Below are 26,700 nucleotides of genomic sequence, written 5' to 3'. Positions count from 1 at the left end.
TCACAGGTGTCTTGCAGCAGTGTCCCCTAGGCCTAGTACACACGAGAGGATTTATCCGCGGAAACGGTCCGGAGATCCGTTTCCGCGGATAAATCCTCTGGCGGATTTTGATCTCATGGTTGTACTAACCATGAGATCAAAATCCCCGCGGAATTCCGTCCGCGGTGACGCGTCGTCGCCGCGATGATGATGCGGCGACGTGCGCGACGCTGTAATATAAGAACTTCCACGAATGCGTCAAATCATTACGACGCATGCGGGAGATGGATTCGGACGGATTGATCCGGTGAGTCTGTACAGACCAGCGGATCAATCCGTTGGACTGGATTCCAGCGGATAGATTTCTAAGCATGTCAAGAAATTTTGATCCGCTGGAAATCCATCCCCGGGGAAAAAAATCTGTGGAAAAATATCCGCTGGATCGTACACACCAGGGGATCTATCCGCTGAAACCGGTCCGCGGATCAATTCCAGCGGATCGATCTTCTCGTGTGTACGGGGCCCTAGAGTTAGCTTGAGACAGAGCGGGAGTCCCTTCATATACGGTTTCTTAAAAATGCCGCAGGAGAAAAGGGAACCCGGCAGCGCTGCGGCAAGGGAGGGCACACAAGGGGCCCGGACAGCAGGTGGACAGGGCAGATGCGATTCCCCTGCGGACTTTCTCCCTCCACAAGAGTCAAAAGTCAATGCAGTAATTTCTCATGCTCAGCAAGTGCCTGGGCCCCCCTTTTGAACTTCTGAGGCCTTGGCCAAGTACAGGAGGACTGGCTGTACTACCCTATCAGCGGCCCTGATCACAGGCATGTGTGTGGGTAAATGATTTGATCCAAAACAATGCATTCACCTTTTGGGTAATGAGTCTATTGATTGTTCTACAAGCTTCTTTTCCAAAGCCAAGGTGAAGCTGGGTGTGTGGTTTTCTTCTTTTAGGAGCCAACTTGTCAAAGGCTTTTCTGAGCCTGTATCTTTATCCTGAAACAAATGCAATCATATACATTTCATTAAAAAAAAGGATAGATGATCTTACATTGAACACAACTGAGAGTGCTAGGGTTGAGAACCATTAAGAACTAGATGAAAAGTAGCATGACTCTTAAAGTGTATGCCAAGCCAAAAAGATTTTTCCAAAATGTTTTAGAGTGGAGAAGAATTGCAACCACTTTCTATTGCTCTCTGGAGCTCCATTGCAAAGATATCGCCTCATTACCTGTCCTGCTGACAACGGATTCACCAGACAGAAAGTGAGTGTAAATCTGCAACAGTGACATAGAAATACTGTATTTATTGGCGTGTAACACTCACTTTTTCACCCTGAAAATCGAGTGCAAATAGCATGTGCGTGTTATACGCCGATACTTTAATTTCAGCTGCCTTGGAGGGGACAGAGAGGGGGGTGGGACAAGCGCCATTAGATCGCATACAGTGAGAATCTCCTGTTTACTTGGCGGCCCCTGTAATAGGAAGTCCTGTCTCCTGGGCCGCAATTGGACCACTCTTCTGTCTATCATAGGAGATCCTCACTGTATGTAATCTGTCAGCGCTTGTCCTGCCCCCCTCCCTGTCCCCTCCAAGGCTGTAGATGTGCATCAATCAGGCTGCACTGATGGCAATGTTGAGGCTGCTCCATTGATTGCAATGGTGAGACTGCTGCATTGATTGCAATGGTGAGACTGCTGCATTAATTGCAATGGTGAGGCTGCTGCATTAATTGCAATGGTGAGGCTGCTGCATTAATTGCAATGGTGAGGCTGCTGCATTAATTGCAATGGTGAGGCTGCTGCATTAATTGCAATGGTGAGGCTGCTGCATTGATGGCACTGGTGAGGCTGCAGATAGGCATTGATCAGGCTGTATATGGGCACTGACCCTTATTTTTCTTCAAAGTTCCTCATTTCAAATTAAATGTTTTTTCCTGAAACATCCCTCTAAAAGTGAAGGTGCGTGTTATACGCCGGTAAATAAAAAGGTTACAGGGGAATGCCTTCCCCTACTCTACGTAAGAAAAGCATTTTTATTTCCGTCTTTGAGGCTATTGTAGAGTTCTTCTCACTTCCTATCTGGTAATATGTCAGCAGGACAGGAATCAAGAGACATTCTCTAATGGAGCTCTGGATAGGAGTAAAAAACTGACATGAGATCCAAACCATCCCAACTCTTTTTCTTTAAAGTTTTGCTTAGTACAATAATATCATTATTGCATATTAAAAATTTCAATTTGGGAACTTTACAGATTTTTGAATAAACATATATTAAAAGACCAATGTTTTCAATGTATAAAATATTTTTACAGATTCACAATATATAATGCCAGATAAAACGCCAATGTTTCTTAATATATGTAAACTGTAATACACAATGAAACCATAAATCTTTTTTTTTCCTTCTCATCATCTCACCTTAATTAACCACAGTGCTGCTTGCATTGAAGCCTGGTCAGTTAGACTTATAGACTGTGTTAAGCTTATTTTAGAGTTCACAGCTGATCTCCAAGATCCACTCATCCAAGGTGGCCGGCTTTTTAAGAGCTCTTCTGTAAAACAAAAAACAGATCTCCATATTTAAATACTTCTGAGACAAGTAAATATTACTGAAGGGGGGAAATGTTAACAGATAAGTGCACCTTTAGCTCAAGAATTAGTATGCTGGTGATTGATGTATAGAAGCATGCCTTGTAACAAAAACTGTACTTTCAATACATGGGCTGTCAAGAATCAGAATCGTTTTTGCCATCTTCAGCTTTCATAGACAACCTTATTACTGGAAGTTCACACAATACTGGAGACTGGAGAGATGCAATTTGGAAAAGGAATAATTGCTGGTCTCCTTAGTTTCTGTCTTCAGTGATTAACATTGGCTCATTATTTTGCAGTTTCATAACATATTCCCCCTACCTGCAATAGTTTCTTCTCTTTGACCTCCTGTTTTTATAAATCATACAAGAAAAGTGCTGCACTGAATCATTTAAACTTTCAGCTATGGCCTCAAAAATATCACAAGATTTATGTATTTCTGTATGTCCAATGTAGAGTGATGCAGGCGTAAGTTACACAATAGATTAACGGTAAACAGTGATAGTAGAGTTTAGTAACTAAGGTTCCTTTCACACGGTCGGACCATTCAGGTCCGCCTGTCAGTTTTGTCGGCGGACCAGAACGGCCGCTCCGTGCAAGCCTATGGAGCGTTGGGTGTCAGCGGTGAAATGTCTGCTGACATCTGACCCGATGCAAGGAGAGGAGAGAGCTGAACCGAACACGTGTTGACAAGTGATTGCTCCATCATTGGACGGAGCGATCACGTGGTAAAGGGTTGCTGTCTTTGGCCCTTTACTGTGAACCCGGCGAGCATGGGGGCACGTGGGAAGCGCAAGTCTAAGAGGACGTCATTGTATGTCCTCCCAGAATTAGCCGACCGCGTTGTAGCCGTCAAGTGACTATGGACTGGTTGGCAAGTGGTTAAACAAGATGGAAAGTAAAGATTTTAACACATTGACATTTGGCTGTCTTTCGTTAATGCCCAGCTTCAAGAAAAGATTAAAGTGGATGAACACCTGATTCATGAAATCTGACTTAGGCACATATATTTGCAGTGTTTTCTTATCTCTCTTCAAAGCTCCAAGTCCTGTGTCTTTCTGCTGCTCCATTATTCTGTTATCAGCATAACTTCTGACAAGTACTCCAACAAACGAGATAAAAACAGCCTGAAATTTGTGTCGGGGTGGGTGCTATAAATAGATTAGCAGAGAGCTGGTCTATTCACAGCTCTGCAAGTTTCTTTGTTCTTTTGCGGAACGGGAGTGTGTGCCTTTCCTTCCATCAGCTGTCACATAGTGTATGCCAAGAATCCACACCCAGTGAGGAAGAACACATTTCTAACAGACTGTTCATTTTCTAAATAATATATTAAGGTGAAGACAGCAGATATGTAAAACGTATGTAGGGAGATTTGTTTAATCTCTGTGTATCATCTGAGGGTGTTCACTTCACTGGGTATATGTGAGGGTTTACATCCACTTTAATTTTGTTTTAGATGGAACAGGGAATAGTTAAAGCCCTTGTAAGATTTTCAACTACAATGTTTTTCTTTATTGGGGAGGTTTCTCATTCAGGGCAGGAAGTGACAGAAAATCTATCCAACAGGGATATACAGACAAAACAAATATGTTTTTTTGTTTTAGTACAGATGGTAAAGAATCAACTTCATTCATATTTCATATTTTAATGCTGTCTGCGCCTTCCTGTCTGATTGAAAACTTGCTTCCCTAATTTCTTAAATAGGCATTCGATGGACAAGAATTAAAAATCTTACAAGAAATTACAAACTTACATCAAAATATATAAAAATTTCTGGGCCTTTTCTATTACAGAACTTTTGAAGTGCATTATGAATAGAAGGTGGATAGATATGCCAGGAGGTAGATGATACCAACATTGGATAGTTATATTGTTGGAATTGTCCATTCTATAATAACACCTTCTCTCTGCTGCTTCTCTCCCTTTATCTCATTGATGGGGACACTTATGCCGCGTACACACAACCGTTTTTCATGTCATGGAAAAAAACAACGTTTTTCTCGACGCGATTCTTGTCGTGACGTACAGCACATACGACGGCACTATAAAGGGGAAGTTCCATTCGAATGGCGCCACCCTTTGGCCTGATTATGCAAATTTCCCTTCTCATAACTTGCTTCTGAGCATGTGCGTTTTTTCCCCGTCGTTAAAGCCTACACACGACCGTTTTTCACGATGAGAAAAACGACGACGTGAAAACCGACGAGAAAAAATAGAGCAGGTTCTAAATTTTTAATGTCCATTTTTCACGTCGAGAAAAATGCTCTGGTGCCTACACACGGCCGTTTTTAATGACCAATTAAAAAAAATGGCATTTTCCTCGCCATGAAAAACGGTTGTGTACACGGCATTAGGCTTTAATCTATACTAAATAACTTTATTATAAAATAAAGACTGTTTACATTACACTTATATAAAACTAAAGAAATGTTTGTCACTGCTTTTACGAAATACAGCTTATTTAACCATCATATTTTATTTTCATGAGTTTGCTAACCAATGTACACAAATGCTCACTTTTTTGCAGCGACAGCCTTTCCCGAATCATTTTGCGCAGCCACTTTTCTTGTAGTTTTTCCTTCAGCTCCTCTTTCCCTTCCTTAGGCTCATTCAAAGTACCATACATATCTGCAGCTTCCCTTGGAGTGAGATAGTCCAGGCTACAGGCACAGGAGATATAATGCCTTTTCCATGCACCATACTCATTGTCTGCTGGAGTGTATGGCAAAAACCAGCCAAACTTTGTGCACTTGGGCATCCACAGACAGTCCTGTACAATTTATGTCAGGGAACACAGAGAGAAGTTATAATCTGATCATCTATGTTGTACAGTAGTTATGCAAAAAGGAATGTTTTACTAGAAGTTATTTTAATATAATTTTTAAATGGTTGCATCAGTTCTCGCAGTTCAGACAGATTCACAGAGGTGTTTATATCATGTCCGTGAATCTGGAACTCATTATATGTATAAAAGGATCTGTTCTTGATAAATTTAGCACTAGTCTCTGTGAATTCCCCTGTTCATGTTTAAAATGGCCTAATCTGCATAGTAATCAAGATATGCCCATTCAATTAACAAAATGCATCAAGACAGGATATCACAGATAACGCAAACTGTACCTGCTCAGCGAGGAACTTCCAGTGCCAGCTGACCTGTCCAGCAACACATAAGTCATGGGCGTTCAGGAAGGAAAAAATGTACAAAGATAAAAACCTGGGAATAACAGTGGTAAAGTCTAAATTGGTGACAGGACATTCTTCAGTGAACCAGTCTTGAACAAATCTACAAAAAAAATAAAAAAAACACATGAATCATGGAATGAAAATGTAAAGAAATAGCAGTAAAATATCTCTAAACCCAAACAACAGAACTTTAACTATATGTGTGATGCATTCTCAAAAAAAGGCATTAAGGGCTTGTTCAGACTATCATGTTGCAGTAAGGCTAATGACACAAAGGTCTCCTGTATATCTCCATGAAACCGCTCCCAGTGTAGCTACGTACAGCGAGATATTACTCCATTGTTGGCTCAAAATCTGCTGAATCTTTGCTACTGGGTTTCCCCGAAAATAATGTCCTACCCCCGAAAAAAACAACCTAGCGTGATTACTGAGGAGGGCTGCAATATACGCCCTACCCCAAAAATAAGGGGCTGCAAAATAAGCCCTAGTAAAGTCAATTTATCATTTTTTTTATCTAAATTTGTAAAACGACCACATTAGCATAATGCAGTGTGTCCCCCCCTTGCAACTATCATCCACATCCGCCGCTGACCCACCGGAGGTCTTCTCCTCTCTTCCTGGGCTGACATCTGCAGCCCCTCCTCTTCTGAGCTCTGAGTGGGTTGACATCAGTGGGGATCTCGACTCTTCCCTCTTCTCCTCTCCTCCTGGCTGACGTCTGTGGCCCCTCCCTCTGCAGTGCTCGGAGCGGTGCTGGCATCAGTGGGGATCTCAGAGAAGAGCTCAGGCAGATCACATGAGCACCCAGGGGTGCTGAGAAAAAGGTACTTCTCAGAAAACAGACACAAAGGGAGACACACTGCACCCTACAGCAGCACAATCCTCTCACAAAACAGACTACATAATCCTAAAAATACTTTAACCAATATGTTTTTTTGGAGATTAAAATTATGTCAAAATACTAATACTAATAAGACATCCCCTGAAAATAAGCCCTAGGGTCTTTTTTGTTGCCAAAATGTAAATAAGACCTGGTCTTATTTACAGGGGAAGTGACATCTAACCGGCTCAGCTAAAGAGGGAGTGACTCCATAGGGACAAAACAGGCAACCTCTTAGCGATCCTGTTGATGGCAATTTTGATAAACTCACAGCTGAAGGATCACTAGTGACAGAGTCATCTGTGTATCAACACAACAAATGCATGCTGCTGCAAGATGCACCAACACGTGTTCAAATGTGGTGTGTTGTGGTACCATTTATTGTGAATGGAACTCCAACACACTATACAATAACATATATTGTATATACAAAAATACAATAGTGAGCAATGCACCTGTACTGTAGCGTGTCACAATGCACATACCATACACTGTAGTGAGCTGTGTTGTTAAAGACTATGGGCCAGATTCACATATAACTGCGGCGGTGTAACGTATCGTCTATACGTTACACCGCCGCAAGTTTTCAGCACAAGTGCCTGATTCACCAAGCACTTGCGTGTAAACTTACGGCGGTGTAATGTAAAGGCGTCCGGCGCAAGCCCGCCTAATTCAAATGGGGCGTGTACCATTTAAATTAGGCGCGCTCCCGCGCCGGACGTACTGCGCATGCTCCGTTTTGAAATTCCCGCCGTGCTTAGCGCGAAGTGACGTCATTTTTTTGAACGGCGACATGTGTAACGTACTTTTGTATTCCCGGACGTCTTACGCAAAAAAAAAAACGACTAGCGACGACGTAACGAACGCAAAAACCTTCGTGGATCGCCATAAAAGCTCATTTGCATACCCGACGCTGGAAAACGACGCAAACTCCACCCAGCGGCGGCCGAAGTATTGCATCCTAAGATCCAACGGTGTAAGTCAATTACACCTGCCGGATCTTAGGGCTATCTATGCGTAACTGATTCTATGAATCAGCCGCATAGATACTCTCAGAGATACGACGGCGTATCAGGAGATACGCCATCGTATCTCTTCTGTGAATCTGGCCCTATATTTGTGATGCGTTCTCGAAAAGGCATTAAGAGCTTGTTCAGACTATCATGTTGCAGTAAGGCTCATGACACATGGTCGTTTCTGCCAGTGGCAACAAATCGCCAGTGGAAGGGCTGCCAAAAAGGTTTCCTTTATATCTCCATGAAATCGCTCCCACTTACAGTTGCCACCTCATCCCTTTAAACGCAGACACATATAAATTACACAATTGCAGCCTCACTGTGCAATCAAACGCAGCCACTGTGCCCATCAATTGCTGCCACTGTGCCATCAAACGCAGCCACTGTGCCATTAAACACAGCCACTATGCCAATCGTCACCATTCTTCCATCAAACGCAGCCACTGTGCCCATCAATTGCTGCCACTGTGCCATCAAACGCAGCCACTGTGCCATTAAACACAGCCACTATGCCAATCGTCACCATTCTTCCATCAAACGCAGCCACTGTGCCCATCAATTGCCGCCACTGTGCCATCAAATACAACCCAGTGTGCCATCAAACAAAGCCCAGTGTGCCCATCAAAGAAGAATAAACAAACAAGTAAATGGTGGTATGGTGCTATAACATATATGATACCATCAATCTAAATCTGGTGAGGAGGACTACAGTGCACTTCCCTCCACATGAGCAATGTGTAAAATGTGATGGTGCTATGACCAAAGTAATGTGACCTTGATCTAGATCACAACCTTGTAATATACAACCTTATACAAAACTCCAAAAACACCTCCCACTGTAAATGAATCAAATACCATCCAACGGTGATGTGACCAAAATAAGTGATGTAGCTGGGAACCGCATTGCCACCTTACATGCATTAGAATTATAGTTCAACAAGCGGGTATAATGCTAAGAGATGTTCTCATTTGGAATTTTCAACACTTTAAACATTTATTAGATTTTGATGCAATTTTTAGCTATAGGGGGAGGGGTTTTGTAGTTCACCTTTATTTATAGCACATAAAGGGGTGGCGATACAGTTCACAGCTATATCACTTATTTTGGTCATATCACATTTGGATCACCAAATTTGTAGTAATTTGATTAATTTACAGTGGGAAGTGTTTCATGAAACCATGGTGGGTTAATGTTCACTTTGGACCAGACTGTATCTTTAGCATAGTCCAAATCAGATCCCTTTATAACATTTCTAGCTGTGAACAAAAATAGGATTGCCTATTTAAATCTTACCACTAAAACATATGTATTTATATAGCCCTTAAAGTCAAGAAAGAATATAAAAGTAATTAAATTTTACTCTCAGGCCGCCTCATTAACATACCATTACTGCTAAATATGTTTCTACAGAATAGATAGTAATAAGTACTGCATAATATTTGCATAAAACTTTTGTGTGAAAAAATCTATGCAACCACAGGGAAAGGAGGCGATGCTGAAATTGCCTGTCCTAATACAATACATAGAGATTACCTACTATCTACGGCCGTGTGTTCCACTGAGCTGCTGACGTCACATCCGGTTATTCCTGGCACAGGGAAAACCGGAAGTGATGTCCTAACTAGGGTGGAAAGCACCACCCATGTCCTAGGGTGATGCCAGTTTCTATCAAAGCCCCCGGCCGTATACATACGACGGGCGCCGGTTGGAAGTTGTCCGGCGTGATGGACTGCGCCACAAAGCAAGTTTAAAGCCTGCAAATGAAGCACCTCGTGTCACCATTTTGCATTTTCCCGAAGACGGACGTTTCTATTCTGAACACGATTATTCCGCGTTCAGGAGAAGGAGGTTGAAGCTCACCTAACCACAGGGGCTCCTAAACTCTGCTAAAAGCCTTTATGTACATTGACACATAGGCTTTTATGGAGTTAAGTTTAGGAGCTTTGGCAAAAAAACACCAAAAGCTCCTAAACTCAAGTTTAGGAGCTGCTAGTGTACATGAAGCCTTAAAAGCGCTCTGTTTTCTGCTTTCTTTTAGAACCTAAAAATAGGGGGCGCTGCATGTGTAGGGCAACAAGAACTATTTCTCTCTATTTTTACCACTTACTGAAGATCCATAAATCCACCATATGTCCGCCTGGCAGACCCATTGTAGCCAGTACTGATAGCTTCACCTCTGGATCATATTGATTTCTTCTTACAGCCTATAGTTTCAAGATTATCGTCACACATCAGGGATTCTGGTCATGTTATTGAGACCTTTCAGAACTATAAATGGGAGACTGATTACCTGTGGGCCTCACTGGATATGGTGTCCCTATACACCTTGATTCCACATAGAGTAGGCTTAGAGGCACTCCAACAGTTTTTCTCTAAAAGATCTTAATATGAATTCCAGGCAAGCCCTATTTTTGATCAACGCCACAGGATTTTGCCTGGAACATTACCATTTTGTGTTTCAAGACAAATTTTATATCAGAAACACGGAACAGCTATGGGAGCCAATTTTGCCCCTTCATATGTCAATATTGTGGCTATTGGGAGGAGAGATATGTATGGACACACAATTCTTTTGCCCTATATATACCATATTTGCCGGTGTATAAAACGACTGGGCGTATAAAAGACGACCCCCTATTTTTCCAGGAAAATTTTTTGGTTTTGGGATATACTCGCTACATAAGACGACCCCCTTCCTACTAGTCTGTCTGGAAGCTGACGGGTAGCCAGAACAACCGCTGACAGGAACAACCGCTGATAGAAACAGGCTTTTTTCAGCTTTTTTCTAATCTCACTGTGCCATTGCATTACATTACATGCCTCCACTGTGTCATTACATGCCTCCACTGTGCCATTATATGCCTCCACTGTGCCATTGCCGACCTCGACGATCTCCCTACCTTATTTTGTTTGCAGAGTTTGGGTTTCAGGCTGCGGGCATCCATTATTCAAAAGCCGCGCCTCCTCCTCAGACTGTTCCGTGATAGGCGGAACACTCATTTTCCCAGCAGAGCATCTGTTCAGTGTTCTGCCTATCATGGATGTCCTCTCGTCTGAGGATGAGAAGGCATCCGTGATAGGCGGAACACTGAACAGAAGCTCTGCTGGGAAAATTAGTGTTCTGCCTATCACGGAACAGTCTGAGGAGGAGGCGTGGCTTTTGAATAATGGATGCCCGCAGCCTGACTGAGACAGGTATCGGCGTATAAGACGACTCCTGAGTTTTGAGGCATTTTTTTACATCCAAAAGGTCGTCTTATACGCCAGCAAATACGGTAGTGTTCTTCGGGCGCACATTGATGATGTTCTGATAATCTGAAACGGGACTGTTGAGCTTTTTGAATAATTTGTCACCCACTGTAATGACAACACTTTGGATCTTAGTTTTACACATGTGCTAAATTCTACCAATTTTGCGTTTCTGGACTTTAATCAAAGGTTCTCTTTAGGTAAGCCAGTGTGTTTTTTCCCTTTTAATTGCCGATTAGTGGTACTTACTTTAGTTGTGATCTGCTGCTCCTAGTTAAAATAGAATGTAGAAACTGTTTGCGCTGATTTTCCGTCCAGAGGTCATACCAATGCCCTATGAGATTCACTCTCTCCTGGAAGAGCTGTGTAGCAAATTTATGATTAATTGCAATGAATGAAAATCAGAAGTGAACACAGAGCTCTGAATGTAAAAGGCAAAGAGAGAAGTCAAAGGGAAATGCAAAACATGACATTAATATGATCTTCAAAGTAGGTTTTCACTAAAATATGATTAATGTGTTTTGTGCAAAAGATGCAAACTGGCCCTCCCACAAGCACCTTTTGTTAAATACAAATGAATGAGCTGCCTGCTGCTTTTTCCTAATATTAAAGAACAACTATGTTTTTAAACAATCATATATTTATATTATATAGGCATTAGTGTCTTCTTTAGGAATCCTAAAACACAGTGGATGGTAAAGGCTAAGTTCACCTTTTAGTAACATGTTGCACCCATAATCAAGGGATCCTCTTCTGCCACCCACTGTGACAATTTAAAAACCAGCACTAAGCCTTGTTATTTATTCACTTCATTCATTTTTTTTTTTTTTACAAAAGTGAAGTAAACCTTTAACGTTGACTATATAATTGTGCCAAATTATTTTCTAAAGAAGGCCGCAATTGTCATACTCACATAGGCCCAGATTCACGTAGAGCGGCACAAATTAAGTTACTCCAAACGTATATCATTTAAGTTAGGGCGCCTTAATTTTGTGACGTAAGTGCCGTATCCACAGCACTTTTGCGCCCAAATTTGCGCCAGCGCGAGGTAAATACAGAGGCGTAAGGCAGGGTTATTGCAAGTGGGAAGGAAGTGGGCGTGCTCCATTGAAATGAGCCGTGACCCCATGCAAATGAAGGGCCGGCCGTATTGCGCATGCACGCACGAATCTGCACCTCACTGGGCATGTGCAGAACTCGGCTTGGCGCAATCAGTGAGATAGGAAAAAGGCCAAGCATACTTAGTTTGAGAATCGCCCTGTGCTTAAATAGCCCCAGACAAACACACTTTCCTTGCAAAAGTACATCCCTGTGTTTCCCTTCCTAAAGCAAGTGTCTTTTGCTCTGTTGTTTGTGGCTGTTTGTTGGTGAGTGTAGTGTTATATTAAAGATTTATTGTAGTAGGAGGTTGTAGTAGGTGTGTGTATTTTCGGAGTGTTTTTTGTGTCGGTTTCTTCTGTGTTTTTTGGTTGAATTTGTATTAGCTGTCTGCTTGTGTTTTTGTTTTTTGCTGTCTGATTTTTTTGTGTGTCTGTTCGGTGTCTTTTTGGCTGTCTGTTCAGTGTCGTTTTGGCTGTCTGTTCAGTGTCTTTTTGTCGGTTTGTTGTGTGTTTCTGTGTTTGTTCTGTTTGAATTTTGTGTCTGTTGCTGAGTGCTGTTTGTTGAGATGGCACCGAAGAGAAGAAAATTAAACTTGTCGGTGCGAGAGAAGCACTTGCTGGCCAGGGCTATCACCCAATATGGGAGATTTTCGCAAGGCCCTTACAGCCGGGACGTCCCCCCGGCCAGGAAGAGGGCAATAATCCAAAAGATTACGGATCGGATCAATGCGGAGGGGGGGGGAGACAAGGACCCCCAGTGGGATTAAGAAGAAGATCAACGATCTTAGGAGCCTGGTCCGGGAGAAGATGGCCAAGCAGGCAGCCCATGCCAGGGGCACTGGAGGAGGTCCACATTGCACCATAAGGTGGACTGAGGAGGAACTTGCAGTGGCCCGGTGCTTCCACAGCCAGCAAGTGGTGGGCCTGCCTGGCTTTCAATCTGATGATCCTGTGAGGACAGGTACGTTTTTTTTTATTTCCATCTGGTGAGTAGCATGTGTGGGTGGGGGAAGGGAATATGTGCCAAGTGTGTGGATCCTACAACCTGTGTATGTTTTGTGTCCTCCACAGATGGCCAGGAGATTGCTGGTCCATCAGGCCAGGAGGTTGCTGGGCCATCAGGCCAGGCTGCACCACCCCCAGGACAACAGGCTGCTGAGGAGCCCCAAGAAAGTCCGGAGTCCCCAGGGCAGGGGAATGGCCACAACTCCCCTCATGAGGAGGTTCAGGGGGAGGAGGATGAGGGGGGGAGGTTGAGGATGATACGAGGGACATTGCCCGAGAAGTGATGCTGTGTTGGGATGAGGATTCCCTTGTGGCTGACAGCAGTCAGGCCACCATCAGGGGTAGTCCCTCCCACTCCTCCCCCAACAGGGCTGCCCCCCCAGGGGGATCCCCTGCTCCCAGGCCACAAGCCTCAGCTGGAGGCAGGACGGCCACCCAGAAGACCAGGGGGGTGGCCGAGTTCCTGCCTGCAAATCTGCAGAGGGACCAGGCCCTTCAGACCCGCCATCTGGGTCAGGTCACCCGGACTTTGGGCCAGATAGAGGAGAGCCTGGCCTCCATCAATGATTCAGTGAGTGACGTCAGCACTAATTCTTTGGCTTTTATTAATTGTTTTTCTGAGCTGCAGGCCGCCACAACAGGCGTGGCCCTTGAGGTGACTGCCCTTACCCAGGCTGTCCAGGACAACACACAGGCTCTCCAGGCCAATACAGCAGCCCTCACTCTGTGCCTGACCAGGATCGCCGTGGCCTTGGAGGGCAGGCCAGCAGGTGGGCAGCCACCTGGGGAGGATCCTCCTTCCCCTGCCCCCCCCCCCATGAGGATCCTGCCTCCCCCCCATGAGGCTCCCCTGAGGGGCCGTGGCCGGCCCAGGCGTAGCTCACGCCGCCGCCATTGATTTTTTGGGTGTACTTTTTTTTTTTTTTTTTTTAAGTAATTTTCCTTTCCCTGGAGTTCAGTTTAAAAAAACAGGAATATACCATAAGAATTATTGCATCCCTTTCTCTAGACTGCTTAATATATCTAGGAGTATCTTATTCATTATAGTTGCTGTTTCTGATTTGATTCTAGTCCGATTAAGAACTATGGATATTCTGTACTGCAATCAGTAATTTATTTATAATGGATGCCGTGTCTGCTTTTCTTTGTAGTGTGTAAGAGAATGAATTTATAAGTAATGAATTTATTTAAAAAATTGAAGAATGGCAGGCTACCAAGTTTCTCTATGGAGGGAATAGCCAAAAGAACTGAGCTGCTGAAAACAAGAGTGAAAGTTATTCTGCTCTAAATTTGAAGAGGAATTACTCCACATTGCCTGCAGCTACAGAAGTCAGTGAAAGACCATTGTAAAAACCTAATTTACTGCCTGTAGCAGAAAGGGTATCCCATAAGCCACACATCGCTGCAAACCCACTGTGAAGGAGTATGTGGCAGCCACAGCCCAGGCTACGGCCAGGCCATGCCCTCAATGCGCCTTGCTCTGCCTCAGATTGCCCATGATTAAGCTCCAGACGCAGAGCAGAACGTGTTGGGGCAGGGCATGGCCTGCCGGAGTGTGGGCTGAGGTTGCCACATACTCCTTTACAGTGGATTTCCAGTGATGTGCAGGTTATGGGATACTCTCTCTGTTACATATTGATGTTTGAAGCTGAGACAAGCTCCGTTCCCAGCTGGCACTCTTAACGGTTGACACTGGACTAGGACCCTTTAGAGCCCAATATACACCTATATTTTTGCATTATGTTAATTTACTGCCTGTAAACAATATTTATATATTTAAAGGGTCTAAAGCCTGTCCACAGTTCTATATTAAAAGTAGAATATTCCCTTCATGTTAAATGCAGCCTATATTCTGTAAATACATACACACACAGTGTCTCACCAGAGTGAGTACACCCCTCACATTTTTGTAAATATTTCATTATACCTTTTCATGCGACAACACTGAAGAAATTAAATTGTGCTACAATGTAAAGTAGTGAGTGTACAGCTTGTATAACAGTGTAAATTTGCTGTCCCCTCAAAATAACTCAACACACAGCCATTACTGTCTAAAGCGCTGGCAACAAAAGTGAGGGGTGGTGGCCACCCCTAAGTGAAAACGTGGTTCCAATTAGCCATTTTCCCTCCCTGGTGTGATGTTATGTGTTACAAAGTCTCAGGTATGAATGGGGAGCAGGTGTGTTAAAGTTTGGCGTTATTGCTCTCACTCTCTCATACTGGTCACTGGATGTTCAACATGGAAAAAAATTCTCTGAAGATCTGAAATTAAAAAAATGTTGCTCTACATAAAGATGGACTAGGCTATAGGAAGAAAAAGTTAACTTTCTTCAGTAACATAAAAACGATGTATTATTAAAAAAATTATTAACAAAACATTAACAGCGCTAGAAAGAGCCTTAAAAAGGCTTATGAGTCCAATACTCATGTACTGCAATGGTACATTGAGAAAAAGATTTCTGAGACTATATATATATATCGCATAAAAAATATTATGTAACATGTGTTCCCACTCTTTGTGAGTCCATTAATAATAGTCCGTGCAATTCCTCAGATGTACAGTTCTTTGTTAGGAGTGATCTTCACAGTATAGCTATTTGTCTGCTCAAATGCTGGTAGTGACTCTCTGTGATTTCCCCCTAAGGTTTTGTACTCACCAGAATGTAGTACTTTAAAGGCATTGGATATATCCACTTGTACGCATCGGTTCTCCTCCTCTGGTGTATGGTGATGATCCGTGTGCTCTTCAATCTGTGTAGCTTGGCAGTCATGCAGGGAGGCAAGAGAGACTTTGTATAGGGTAAATCCTTTTATTTAAACAGTAAAAACCCCTGCTACCCGCTCATGCTTACACAAAGTTAAGATAAAAAAAGCGCTTGTCATGAAGGCTGCTGCCTCTGCTCACTCAGGAATATGGCTCCAAATTGCTCAGGCTCAAATTTCCCTTTGTAAGTCCCGGGTAGAAGCTAGTCTGCCTTGCAAGCTGTATCGTCGTGTAGTCACGCTCCCTGACGCGTTTCGTGATAGGTCCACGTCTTCAGAGGGACGCCCTCTGAAGACGTGGACCTATCACGAAACGCGTCAGGGCGTGACTACACGACGATACAGCTTGCAAGGCAGACTAGCTTCTACCCGGGACTTACGAAGGGAAATTTGAGCCTGAGCAATTTGGAGCCATATTCCTGAGTGAGCAGAGGCAGCAGCCTTCATGACAAGCGCTTTTTTTATCTTAACTTTGTGTAAGCATGAGCGGGTAGCAGGGGTTTTTACTGTTTAAATAAAAGGATTTACACTATACAAAGTCTCTCTTGCCTCCCTGCATGACTGCCAAGCTACACAGATTGAAGAGCACACGGATCATCACCATACACCAGAGGAGGAGAACCGATGCGTACAAGTGGATATATCCAATGCCTTTAAAGTACTACATTCTGGTGAGTACAAAACCTTAGGGGGAAATCACAGAGAGTCACTACCAGCATTTGAGCAGACAAATAGCTATACTGTGAAGATCACTCCTAACAAAGAACTGTACATCTGAGGAATTGCACGGACTATTAATGGACTCACAAAGAGTGGGAACACATGTTACATAATATTTTTTATGCGATATATATATATAGTCTCAGAAATCTTTTTCTCAATGTACCATTGCAGTACATGAGTATTGGACTCATAAGCCTTTTTAAGGCTCTTTCTAGCGCTGTTAATGTTTTGTTAATAATTTTTTTAATAATACATCGTTTTTATGTCACTATTTTATTATAATAGCTGCTTTTCCACTGCATAAAACAATTATACATTTAACTTTCTTTCCATCGAGCGCTGGGATCAGAATAATCCGCAGGTTTTTTCTGATAAATTTTTTTCATAACTTTCTTCAGTGTTGTCATATGAAAAGATATAATAAAATATTTACAAAAATGTGAGGGGTGTACTCACTATTGTGCGATAATATATAGTTGTTTCCTTTACCAATCGATGAATGTTTCTACAATTAAACATACCACAAGTAAGCTCAGGTTTCTGAGGTACCCAGAACCCTGACTGGCTGCCTATGACCGGAGCAGTCACATGACTGAGATGTAGGATGGTTCCTCTGAGGCTTTGTCCTCACTAAGCTTTTCCACTGTGCATGACGACTATGTAAGTCACATTGATGAAGACAATATTTAATGCTGAAGTCCAGGAAACTTAAAAATGCTCCCTTTAGTGGGGATGTGCCCTCACTGCAAGGGTTAGCAGTTCTTTAGGTCTAGGAGCAAGAAGAGCAGATTTACTTTCTGATCCTCAACGCTGTTAGACCGGTCCTTGCAGTGTCTTCTCCCCCAAAACTTCAGCAGTCTAAGGTTCTGACATCATCAGGACAGAGGCAGGGTTCATAGCCCTGTCTTGGAGGTGAGGAAGCCAAGGTACAGTTCCCCACCAGCGCAAGGGTGAGGAGGATCGGGTAAGTAAAAGTACTTTTACTCTCCTATAGACTAAACAAGCAGTCCACCTCACCCCATGCAGTATAGATGAAACCCCCCTGCAAGGGAAGATTTTCAGTCTTCCCAGAGTTGGACTTCAACTCTGCTCCTTATTTGGACATGGCTGTACTAAACCACCCCCTTTATAAATGTATACTGAAAAAAATAAATCCTACATTATAGGAGAAGTGTCTCAGTGCCCCTTGTGCAAGCAATTTTAAATCCAGCATGTTTACCTGTTTGTTGAAAGATTTGCTTGCTACTGGTGTCCAGGCACTAAAGCGTGTCTGAGTGCTCACAGTTTGATCAAAATGAACGTTATCTTTCATTGATGTCTGTATCTCTCCTCCACGGAGCCCCACACTCTCCAGATGCCACCGCTTAACACTGTGTGGACTGAGCCTTCTAGGACTACTCATCGTGTCTAGTTTATGTAGGCAAAATTACATGAATTCAAGAAAAATTCTGGAGTCCTTCATACAACTATAGCTTTAGTAACCTGTAGGAAGAAAGAATACGCATTAATGAGTACTTTTGCACTACTTAGGGGATATTAGTCATTACTTTTAAGAATTATCACAGTATAAAATAACACATTTCCAAACAGTTAAAATATGCAGTAAAATGTATGCACTGTATGTATACATATAGATGTATAAAATATTACATGTATTCTCGCAGAACGTTTTAAAAATCCCACCAGCAAACTTTTCATAACTTCTGCTATTAAACTTTTTAGACAGGCAGTTCTTTATACTGTACAGAAAAAACGACAGGTGGCTCTGCTTACCTTCCTCGGCTCTTCTGTGTACTAGTAGGAGCAGGCTGCAGTCTGCTGCCTGGGAGATGGACAAACAGGTTCCTTGCACGCCCCTTTCTTTCACTGCCAACTCTCCTTACAGTGTTTATTTGAGAGAGACTGTTGTAAGCCATGGGACAACTTATTGACTAGGTGACCACAGGGATAGACTTTATTTACAAATGTAACCATCGTTCTGAGTATTCAGTCTAGCTAGATACATGTTGCTGTACTATATATTACACTTTTTATATTACTATTTATGGGATGTTCTGTGTGAAACCAGAATGCTCCAAAATGTTTTCAGATGTCAGATACAGTAAAACCTTGGTTTGCGAGCATAATTCATTCCAGAAACATGCTTGTAATCCAAAGCACTTGTATATCAAAACATTTTTTTTACAGGGTATAAACAAAAAGAGAGGCACCAATAAGTTGCTAAATGTTGTACCTTTATTACATGTAACCATATTGCTACACTTAGACTCCTCTCTTCTTTTTTATACTCAGTTGTGACATGACACTACTCTTATATCAAGACATCGCTTGTATATCAAGGCAAAATTTATTAAAACATTTTGCTTGTCTTGCAAAACGCTCTCAAACCAAGTTACTCTCAAACCAAGGTTTTACTGTAAATGTTTGAGGCACATTAGTTTATAATTGTTTTATTAGAAAGTGCAATTTCAGTTTCCAAGTACTAACACAAGTAGCAGAGATGGAGGCTGAGGTTTCAGCCTCCTGGTGGAGGCATTATTGGATATTGTATCGTTTACATATAATTCAAATCCCAAGAAGCTTTATTGTCTCTCCACAAGAGTTGACAGTATATTTGAAGTTACCGATTTATTAGCATACTATTGTTGGTTTGATAAATCCATGCTTGTTGTGAACATGTTTCATTTGCAAAAAATTTGCATCATCATTTCATATTCATCAATTTATTTTTCATTTTTATTATCCATGCAAGTTCTGTGACCCCTTATCCACCAACACACTAGCTTTTTATTATGGGCAAAACTAGACACATCATAAGTAGCAACAGTGATAGAAGTCGAATATCAATTTTAAATAAAGAATCTAGATTGAGAAAAATATGAAGGTTGCCATTTAAAACACCAGCTGCAGAATGACAGCTAGGCAACCTCATATTTCTCCCAGTACAGCTTTAACTTCTCCTTAGGTGGACGTCGTGTGACGTTCTGGAGTTTAAGTGGTTAAATCTGAATGATGCTTGCAGCTGCAGGCATCATTCAGATATTCTTTTCTGCCGACGATTCCCTGTCATGTAAAAACAATCATAGCGGCTTGATTATTTTTACAGGTGGCGGGAAAGGACGTTTAAAGTATTTAGGTGTGGCGATTTTGCCAGATTTAACTAACTACTCCCATCTCAATATACTGCCGCTGCTTACTAAATTTGGGAAAAACTCTGGCTCTCTATGGTAGGAAGGGCTAACATGGTGAAGATGATTTTAATGCCTCAACTGCTATACTTTCTCCATAATGCTCCCATAGTACTGTCTAAGCTTTTTCGGACTACTACATTTTAGACAACTACTTTAGCGGCAAAGTTCACCAAAATCAAATGCAAAATGGGAGATAGCATTCCCAAACCTATGGGTGTACTATTTGACAGCTCAACTGCAGCACGTGGGAGGGTATGCTTAACCACCGGACCATTTTGTAGCTAAAGGACCAGGCCCCTTTTTGCGATTCGGCACTGCATCGTTTTAACTGACAATTGCACGGTCGTGCGACGTGGCTCCCAAACAAAATTGCCATCCTTTTTTTCCCCCCACAAATAGAGCTTTCTTTTGGTGGTATTTGATCACCTCTGCGGTTTTTATTTTTTGTGCTATAAACAAAAATAGAGCGACAATTTTGAAAACATTTTTACTTTTTGCTATAATAAAAAATAAAAAAAAATAAAAAATTATTATAAAAAAAAAACTTTTATTCCTCAGTTTAGGCCAATACGTATTCTTCTACATATTTTTGGTAAAAGAAAATAAAAAATAAAAAATCACAATAAAGCGTTTATTGATTGGTTTGCACAAAAGTTATAGCGTCTACAAAATAGCGGATAGTTTTATGGTATTTTTATTAATATTTTTTTTACTAGTAATGACGGCGATCAGCGATTTTTATCCTGACTGGGACATTATGGTGGACACATCGGACACTATTTTGGGGCCATTATCATTTTTACAGCAAAAAGTGCTATAAAAATGCACTGATTACCTTGAAAATGACACTGCCAGTGAAGGAGTTAACCGGTAGGGGGCGCTGAAGGGGTTAAGTGTTTCCTAGGGAGTAATTACTACTGTGTGCGGGTGTGGCTTGGCGTGTGACGTCACTGATTGTCGTTCCCTATGACAGAGAACAGACGATCAGTGGCAGTCACACTAGGAAGAACGGGGAAAAGTTTGCTTACACGTACCTCTCCCCGTTCTTCATCTCTGTGAATGGATCACGGGACACCGGCGGCGATCGGGTCCACGGGTCCTGCGGGCATGATCACAGAGCACAGGACCAGGTCGCGAACAAACATGTCATACTTACCTCCACTGTGCAGCTCATTTTGCACAGAGTGGCCCCGAACGTCGTCTTCTGGGGTCTCTGTCTATTATGCTTCACCATACTAGATCAGCTTCACTCCCGGAAGACTATATATGGACAATATCATAAACTTTATAGGCACAAGTACAATGTTTAACAAAATAATATTTTATTTGATTACAAAAATTGTTAAAATTTAGATATATTATAAAATTACACAAAACAGATATTGCCTAGAGAATATATGCAACACCACCATAACCCATTCCTGGTAAATGTATGGCATCCAAATGGAACGATAGCCAGCGTCAAGGACTTGTGGGTAGATGTAGTATAATATGTTCTACAATTTGCACGCGTCGGCGCTACCTCAAGAGCTTAGGCAAATATTGGTGTATGGTCGCACACAATATACAAATGTACTGTCCAAGTAAAATGACAAGCAGGCAGGGCGGGAGGTGCGGAGTAGATCATTAGTCTACCTGCCCTGGCCGAAACCACCAGGTATGGTGGCATACCTGGTGGCTTCGGTCATACCGGGGGGGATGGTGCAGAGGATCTTTGATGGCAATACCATACAGCTACTAAGGAAGCGGTTGCCTTTAACCCCTTATTCCTCAGTAGCTGTTCCTCAATAACCATGCTGCCAGACTTAACTCTTCCACCTGAGGACATATATACCATACCCTGTGACAGAAGATCCTCCCTGCACGGCAACTTCCAAGAAAGCTCTGCAGTCAGACTGTTCAGAACCGAAAACCAAGCTCTGCTGGGCCAAAGAGGAGCAATGAAGATCAAGGAGGTCCTTTCTTTCTAAAATTTTCTACTCGCCACTGGCACCAAGATGAGGGGGAAAGGCATACCACATGGGGAACCACCAGAGTCGAGAAAGAGCGTCCATCCTGAGAGCTCCATGCCATGTGCTTAGGAAGAAAAATAGCAGCACCTATGCATTCTCCTTTGTGGCAGACAATCTACCTGAGGTGTACCCCACCAATGCCTGAGAGCCTCAAAAACCTCCTGATTCAGCTCCCACTTGGGCTTCCTCAGCTGATGTTTGCTTAAGAAATCTGTCAGCCGATTTCTTTTTTATTTTTGAATGTACTGCGAACAGAAAAGCTAGACTCCATTCTACATTTGAGCGGTTCCTCTGCCACCAGACACAAAGTCCTGCTTCTGGTGCACTCCTGCTTGTTGACATATGCTACTACCAAGGCATTGTTTAAGAGAACCTTTACATGCTGGTTCACCAGTTCTCCCTGAAAGGCTTTAAACGCTAAGCCTACCGCCTTCAGCTCTCTCATATTTGACTACCATCTTGCCTCCCTGTTTTCCAATCTGCCCTTGACAACTCTCGAATCCAGATGGGCTAACCACCCACACGTGCTTGCATCTGTAGTAACCTGCTTGGCGATGGGAAGACTTCTTCCACCACCAGAGGACTATTTTGACCTGAGCTGGGATCCTTACAAACACAATCAAGGATCCCTGTCGATGACTCCATATCTTGAGGATAATGTGCTGCAAGGGCTTCCCATGGAGCCCTGCCCATTGGAGCCAACACCAGGTTTGGCTTCAGCAGGTTTAATAGCAACCGAGGCTCTCCAGATATTCCTGCACCAGTGTCAAATCCAGAGTAAGCTGCCTCTCAGAACTGGCTAAATGGAAGTTGTCCAAATAGGCCATCACCGCAACACCCTTCAGGAATAACAAGTATAAAAAGTCTTTGCCATCACTTTGGTGAATATTCTGGGTTACAACAAGAGGCCAAAAGGAAGAGCCTGGAATTACTGATGCATGACTTCTGCTGTCCTTAATGCCAACCTGAGGGATGTGCATCCCTCGGATCTATTAAAGCCATATAAGAATCTGGAGGAAGTAAGCATTATGGAATCTATTTTGATCTTCTTGTACCTTATGGTACGGTTCAATGGCTTCATGTCTAAAATGAACCTGAACTTCTCTGTCTTTTTAGTCATTTCAAATTGAACCTCGCCAAAATGGAAGTGCTTAATCTTTCTTTACCGTCGCCTGTTTTTTTCACCCTTCAAGCCAATTTTGTATTTCAATGGCAACATCTAATACTTATTTGGTTATGGCAATTCGGGCGTGCCTTCAGGACCTATATGCTCTTAATTATAGCCCACTCTTTATTAAAATCTGTAGATCCCTGGAATCCTGGGGAGAGGTGCCCATTCCATGGTTTGAGTGCAATAACATTTTAAAGAATGGATGTCCTTCCCAAGCTGTTCTTCCATACTTCATGCTCCCGCACAACCCAATTTATTTAGCATGGTTACTTTTCTAGATTAAAACTCCTTTGCCATCGCAAACTGGTGGGGGCAAGACTTTCTGATTTTGAGCTATATCATGCTTCCACACTAGTCTCTCCCCTTTTAGAATGGTTTTCTTGCCTGTTAACGAAGGCCTCTGCAGCGGTTGAGCAGGACATGCCCCCCTGGTGGACTTACTTGCACTTTTATGGAGCCATAGCAGCCTATACCGTTCTTTTACAATTCCTTCTCAGTTGACAACAGTCTCCCTTAACATTTAGTACTGTCACAGTAAGCCTACCTGTCCTCTGGCCCTGGATAGTGATGCCCTTTACCACTCTGGACACCTTAGTTCTTCCCTGTGGCATCATAGTCCCCTCTCCTGGGTACACTTCTTTGGGGGACTTGCCACTGCGCCATTATTTTTACACCACTGTGCAGTCTTCATAGAGAAGCTTTGCCTCTCTCCCTAATTATTTTTCCTATTTCTCTTTCTTTTCCTCTCTTTATTTCTATACTATGATATATATTCATTAACATTCTTCCAGTCCCCTATTAGCCTTCGGCATTGTTCAGTTGTCTATTTTAACAGCTACCTCCCCCAGTGACTGCTCCGGGTACCCTGTTTCACCTCATGACAATGTTGTCACCAGAAAATGGGATTCTGCACAATGTAACTTTTTGATGCTGAATTACCCCGTCAGGTCTTCAGCCATAGTTCCCTATGAGTAGAATTAACGAAAGCTGAAAACATTGCCGATATCCGAATAGATTCTGCAGATGCATCAGAAATAAACCCTACTACCTGCAAAAGCGTGGGAAAGGAGGCAAAAGTCAGTTAATTTGGGGTACCAGCTCCAATATATGCTTTCAGCTGAGTCAGCCAGTAATCCATGTATTTAGTAGGAAATATATCCTCTTATCCATTGGATCCCTCAATGCCCCACATATCCTTAAAATGCCAATTCGGTATTCTTTGACACTTGAGAAAATGGTGCAATAAGCTTCGGATTTTTGTTCCACACCAAAACTGGATCAGCGTCAAATGGAAATCCCCTCTTTTAAATTTGTAACAGTGGGTGCAGAGAGAATATCCCTAGCCCACTGTCACAACGGGGACTCGGGGGTGTGGGGGCTGCTGCATCAGTAACATGTTACAGTGGGAAAAATGATTATTTGATCCCCTGCAGATTTTGTAGGTTTGCCCACTTACAAAAGAAATGGGTCTATAATTTTTATAATTGGTGTTTTTTAAATGATAGAGATAGAATATCAACCAAAAATCCAGAAGAAACACATAAAACAAATGCTATAAATGAAGTTGCAGTTCAGTGAGTTAAATAAGTATTTGATCCTCAAGCAAAACATGACTTTGTATTTGGTGGAGAAACCCTTGTTGGCAAGCACAGAGGTAAGACATTTGGTGACCAGGTTTCCACACATCAAGAGGGATTTTGGTTCACTCTTCTTTTCAGGTCTTCTCTAAATCCTTAGGGTATGGCTCCCTCCATACATTTTCTATAGTATTAAAATCTGGAGACGGACTAGGTCACTCCATGACCTTAATGTGCTTCTTCTTGAGACACTTCTTTGTTGCCTTGTCGGTATATTTTGGGTCATTGTCATGCTGGAAGACCCATCCATAACACATCTTCAGTGTTCTGGCTGAGGAAAGAAGGTTCTCATCCAAGATTTTACAATACATGGCCCCCGTCTATTGGTCCCTCAATGTGGCAAAGTCAGCCTGTACCTTTAGCAGAGAAACAACCCCAAAGCATCATGTTTCCACCTCGGTGCTTGACTGTAGGGATGGTGTTCTTAGGGTCATAGTGAGCATTTTTCGTCCTCCAAACATCGAGTTGAGTTAATGCCAAAGAGCTCAATTTTGGTCTCATATGACCACAGCACTTTCTCCCAATCCTTCTCTGAATCATTTAAATGTTCATTGGCATGACTGTACATGTGCCTTTTTGAGGAGGGGGACTCAGCATGTCTGGAGGAAGAACAAGGCTGACTATGACCCTAAGAACACCTTCCCCACAGTCAAGTATGGAGGTGAAAACAAGATGCTTTGGGGCCATTTCTCTGGAAAAAGGTAAAGACCAACTTTGCCACATTGAGGGGATCAATAGATGGGGCCATGTATTGTAAAATCTTGGATGAGAAATATTCTGTCACCCTAGTGTCATATGCGAGGATATGAAGGCGGCCAGATAGCTTAAATCTCCTTCCGGTCAAAAGCACAACAAAGTCCTTTAAAGGGGTTGTAAAGGTTTGTTTTTCATTTTCTAAATAGGTTCCTTTAAGCTAGTTCACTTATATTTTCATTTGATTTCCCTTCTAAATGTCTTCCTGTTCTGGCTGGGGGTTAGTCAGTCGGAACAGCTCGGATGATGAGGCAGAAACAGGAAGTGAGAAATTCAGACAAAGAAAAAAAAAAAACATTTAGAAGGGAAATCAAAGGAAAAGGTAAGTGAACCAACAATGGACTAGCTTAAAAGGAACCCATTTAGAAAAAAAAAACCTTTACAACCCCTTTAACCTTCTTAACTTTTTATTTTTAAAATAACACAGTTTATAGATGTAGGAGGTTGAGAGAGAATCTCTCTATGTTGAATGCTTATCCAGGAAGGAGGTAAAAAAAACAGAATTCTAATGTAAGACTTGTCAGGATGTACTTGCATAGCCTCCCACGAGTAAAAGGAACAGGGGTGTGGGTTAATCAGTAAAGGGAACAGGGAGAAACTAACTAATGAATTTAGACAGGGAGAGCAGGCTAATCCATTCTCCCTACAAGAGAATTGAAAGGTTACAATGGCAATCAGACTCTAGTAGATCAGAAAGTAAACACTGCAAAAAAGGAGGCGGGCCAACAAACTAGGGACTCTTGTTCCATGCTACCACTATTACTAACTATGTAGTACATATGTGAAAACAAAAAAAAGTACCAAAAAGAGAAATAAAAATATGATATCAATTAGGCACCTTTGTCTCCAGTCCCTCCCAGCAATTGACGCCAGCGGGGTGCACTGTTCAGGATGGTTGAGTGCGCCACAATATCTTTGAAGATTCCCAGAATGGGTGTTCAGTCCTTTTCTTTGTTATAGTCCGCTTTGGCCATTAACCACTTAAGGACTCGGAAATTTGTTGTTTACGAGTTTAAAAAAAAATGTTGCTAAAAAATTATTTAGAAAAAAAAAGTATATAATGTTTGGGGGTTCTAACACCCTAGAGAAAAAAAATGGCGGTAGTTGCAATACTTTCTGTCACACCGTATTTGCGTAGTGGTCTTACAAGCGCACTTTTTTGGGGGAAAAAATAAAAACATTTTAATTAAAAAATAAGACAACAATAAAGTTAGCGCAATTTTTTTTTATGTTGTGAAAGATAAATGTTATGCCGAGTAAATCGATACTCAACATGTCACGCTTCAAAATTGCGCCTGCTCGTGGAATGGCGAAAAACATTTGCCCTTAAAAATCTCCATAAGCAACGTCTAAAAATTGCAGGTTGCATGTTTTGAGTTACAGAGGAGGTCTAGGACTAGAATTATTGCTCTTGCTCTACCAATCGTGGCGATACCTCACATGTGT

General features: G+C 42.3%; 1 protein-coding gene across 1 annotated transcript in view; it reads right to left on the bottom strand.

The window, feature by feature from the left end:
- The window catches only part of ECT2L (epithelial cell transforming 2 like), a 71,963-nt gene extending 53,362 nt beyond the window's left edge, over positions 1–18,601 (bottom strand). The window contains exons 1-7 of the mRNA XM_040350531.1: positions 18,264–18,601; positions 17,710–17,972; positions 11,149–11,261; positions 5,691–5,853; positions 5,088–5,340; positions 2,397–2,530; positions 845–972 (exon numbers count right to left, since the gene is read on the bottom strand). Coding sequence (XP_040206465.1) covers positions 845–972; positions 2,397–2,530; positions 5,088–5,340; positions 5,691–5,853; positions 11,149–11,261; positions 17,710–17,892 — 974 coding nt within the window. The 5' untranslated portion in view covers positions 17,893–17,972; positions 18,264–18,601. The remainder of the gene's footprint in view (positions 1–844; positions 973–2,396; positions 2,531–5,087; positions 5,341–5,690; positions 5,854–11,148; positions 11,262–17,709; positions 17,973–18,263) is intronic.
- Between the last annotated feature and the right edge of the window lie 8,099 nt (positions 18,602–26,700).

The sequence above is a fragment of the Rana temporaria genome, chromosome 4 (genome assembly GCF_905171775.1).
Source record: "Rana temporaria chromosome 4, aRanTem1.1, whole genome shotgun sequence".
Taxonomy (NCBI): Eukaryota; Metazoa; Chordata; class Amphibia; order Anura; family Ranidae; genus Rana; species Rana temporaria.
Note: the sequence above shows the minus strand (reverse complement) of the source record. Positions and strands in the feature narration are given on the sequence as shown.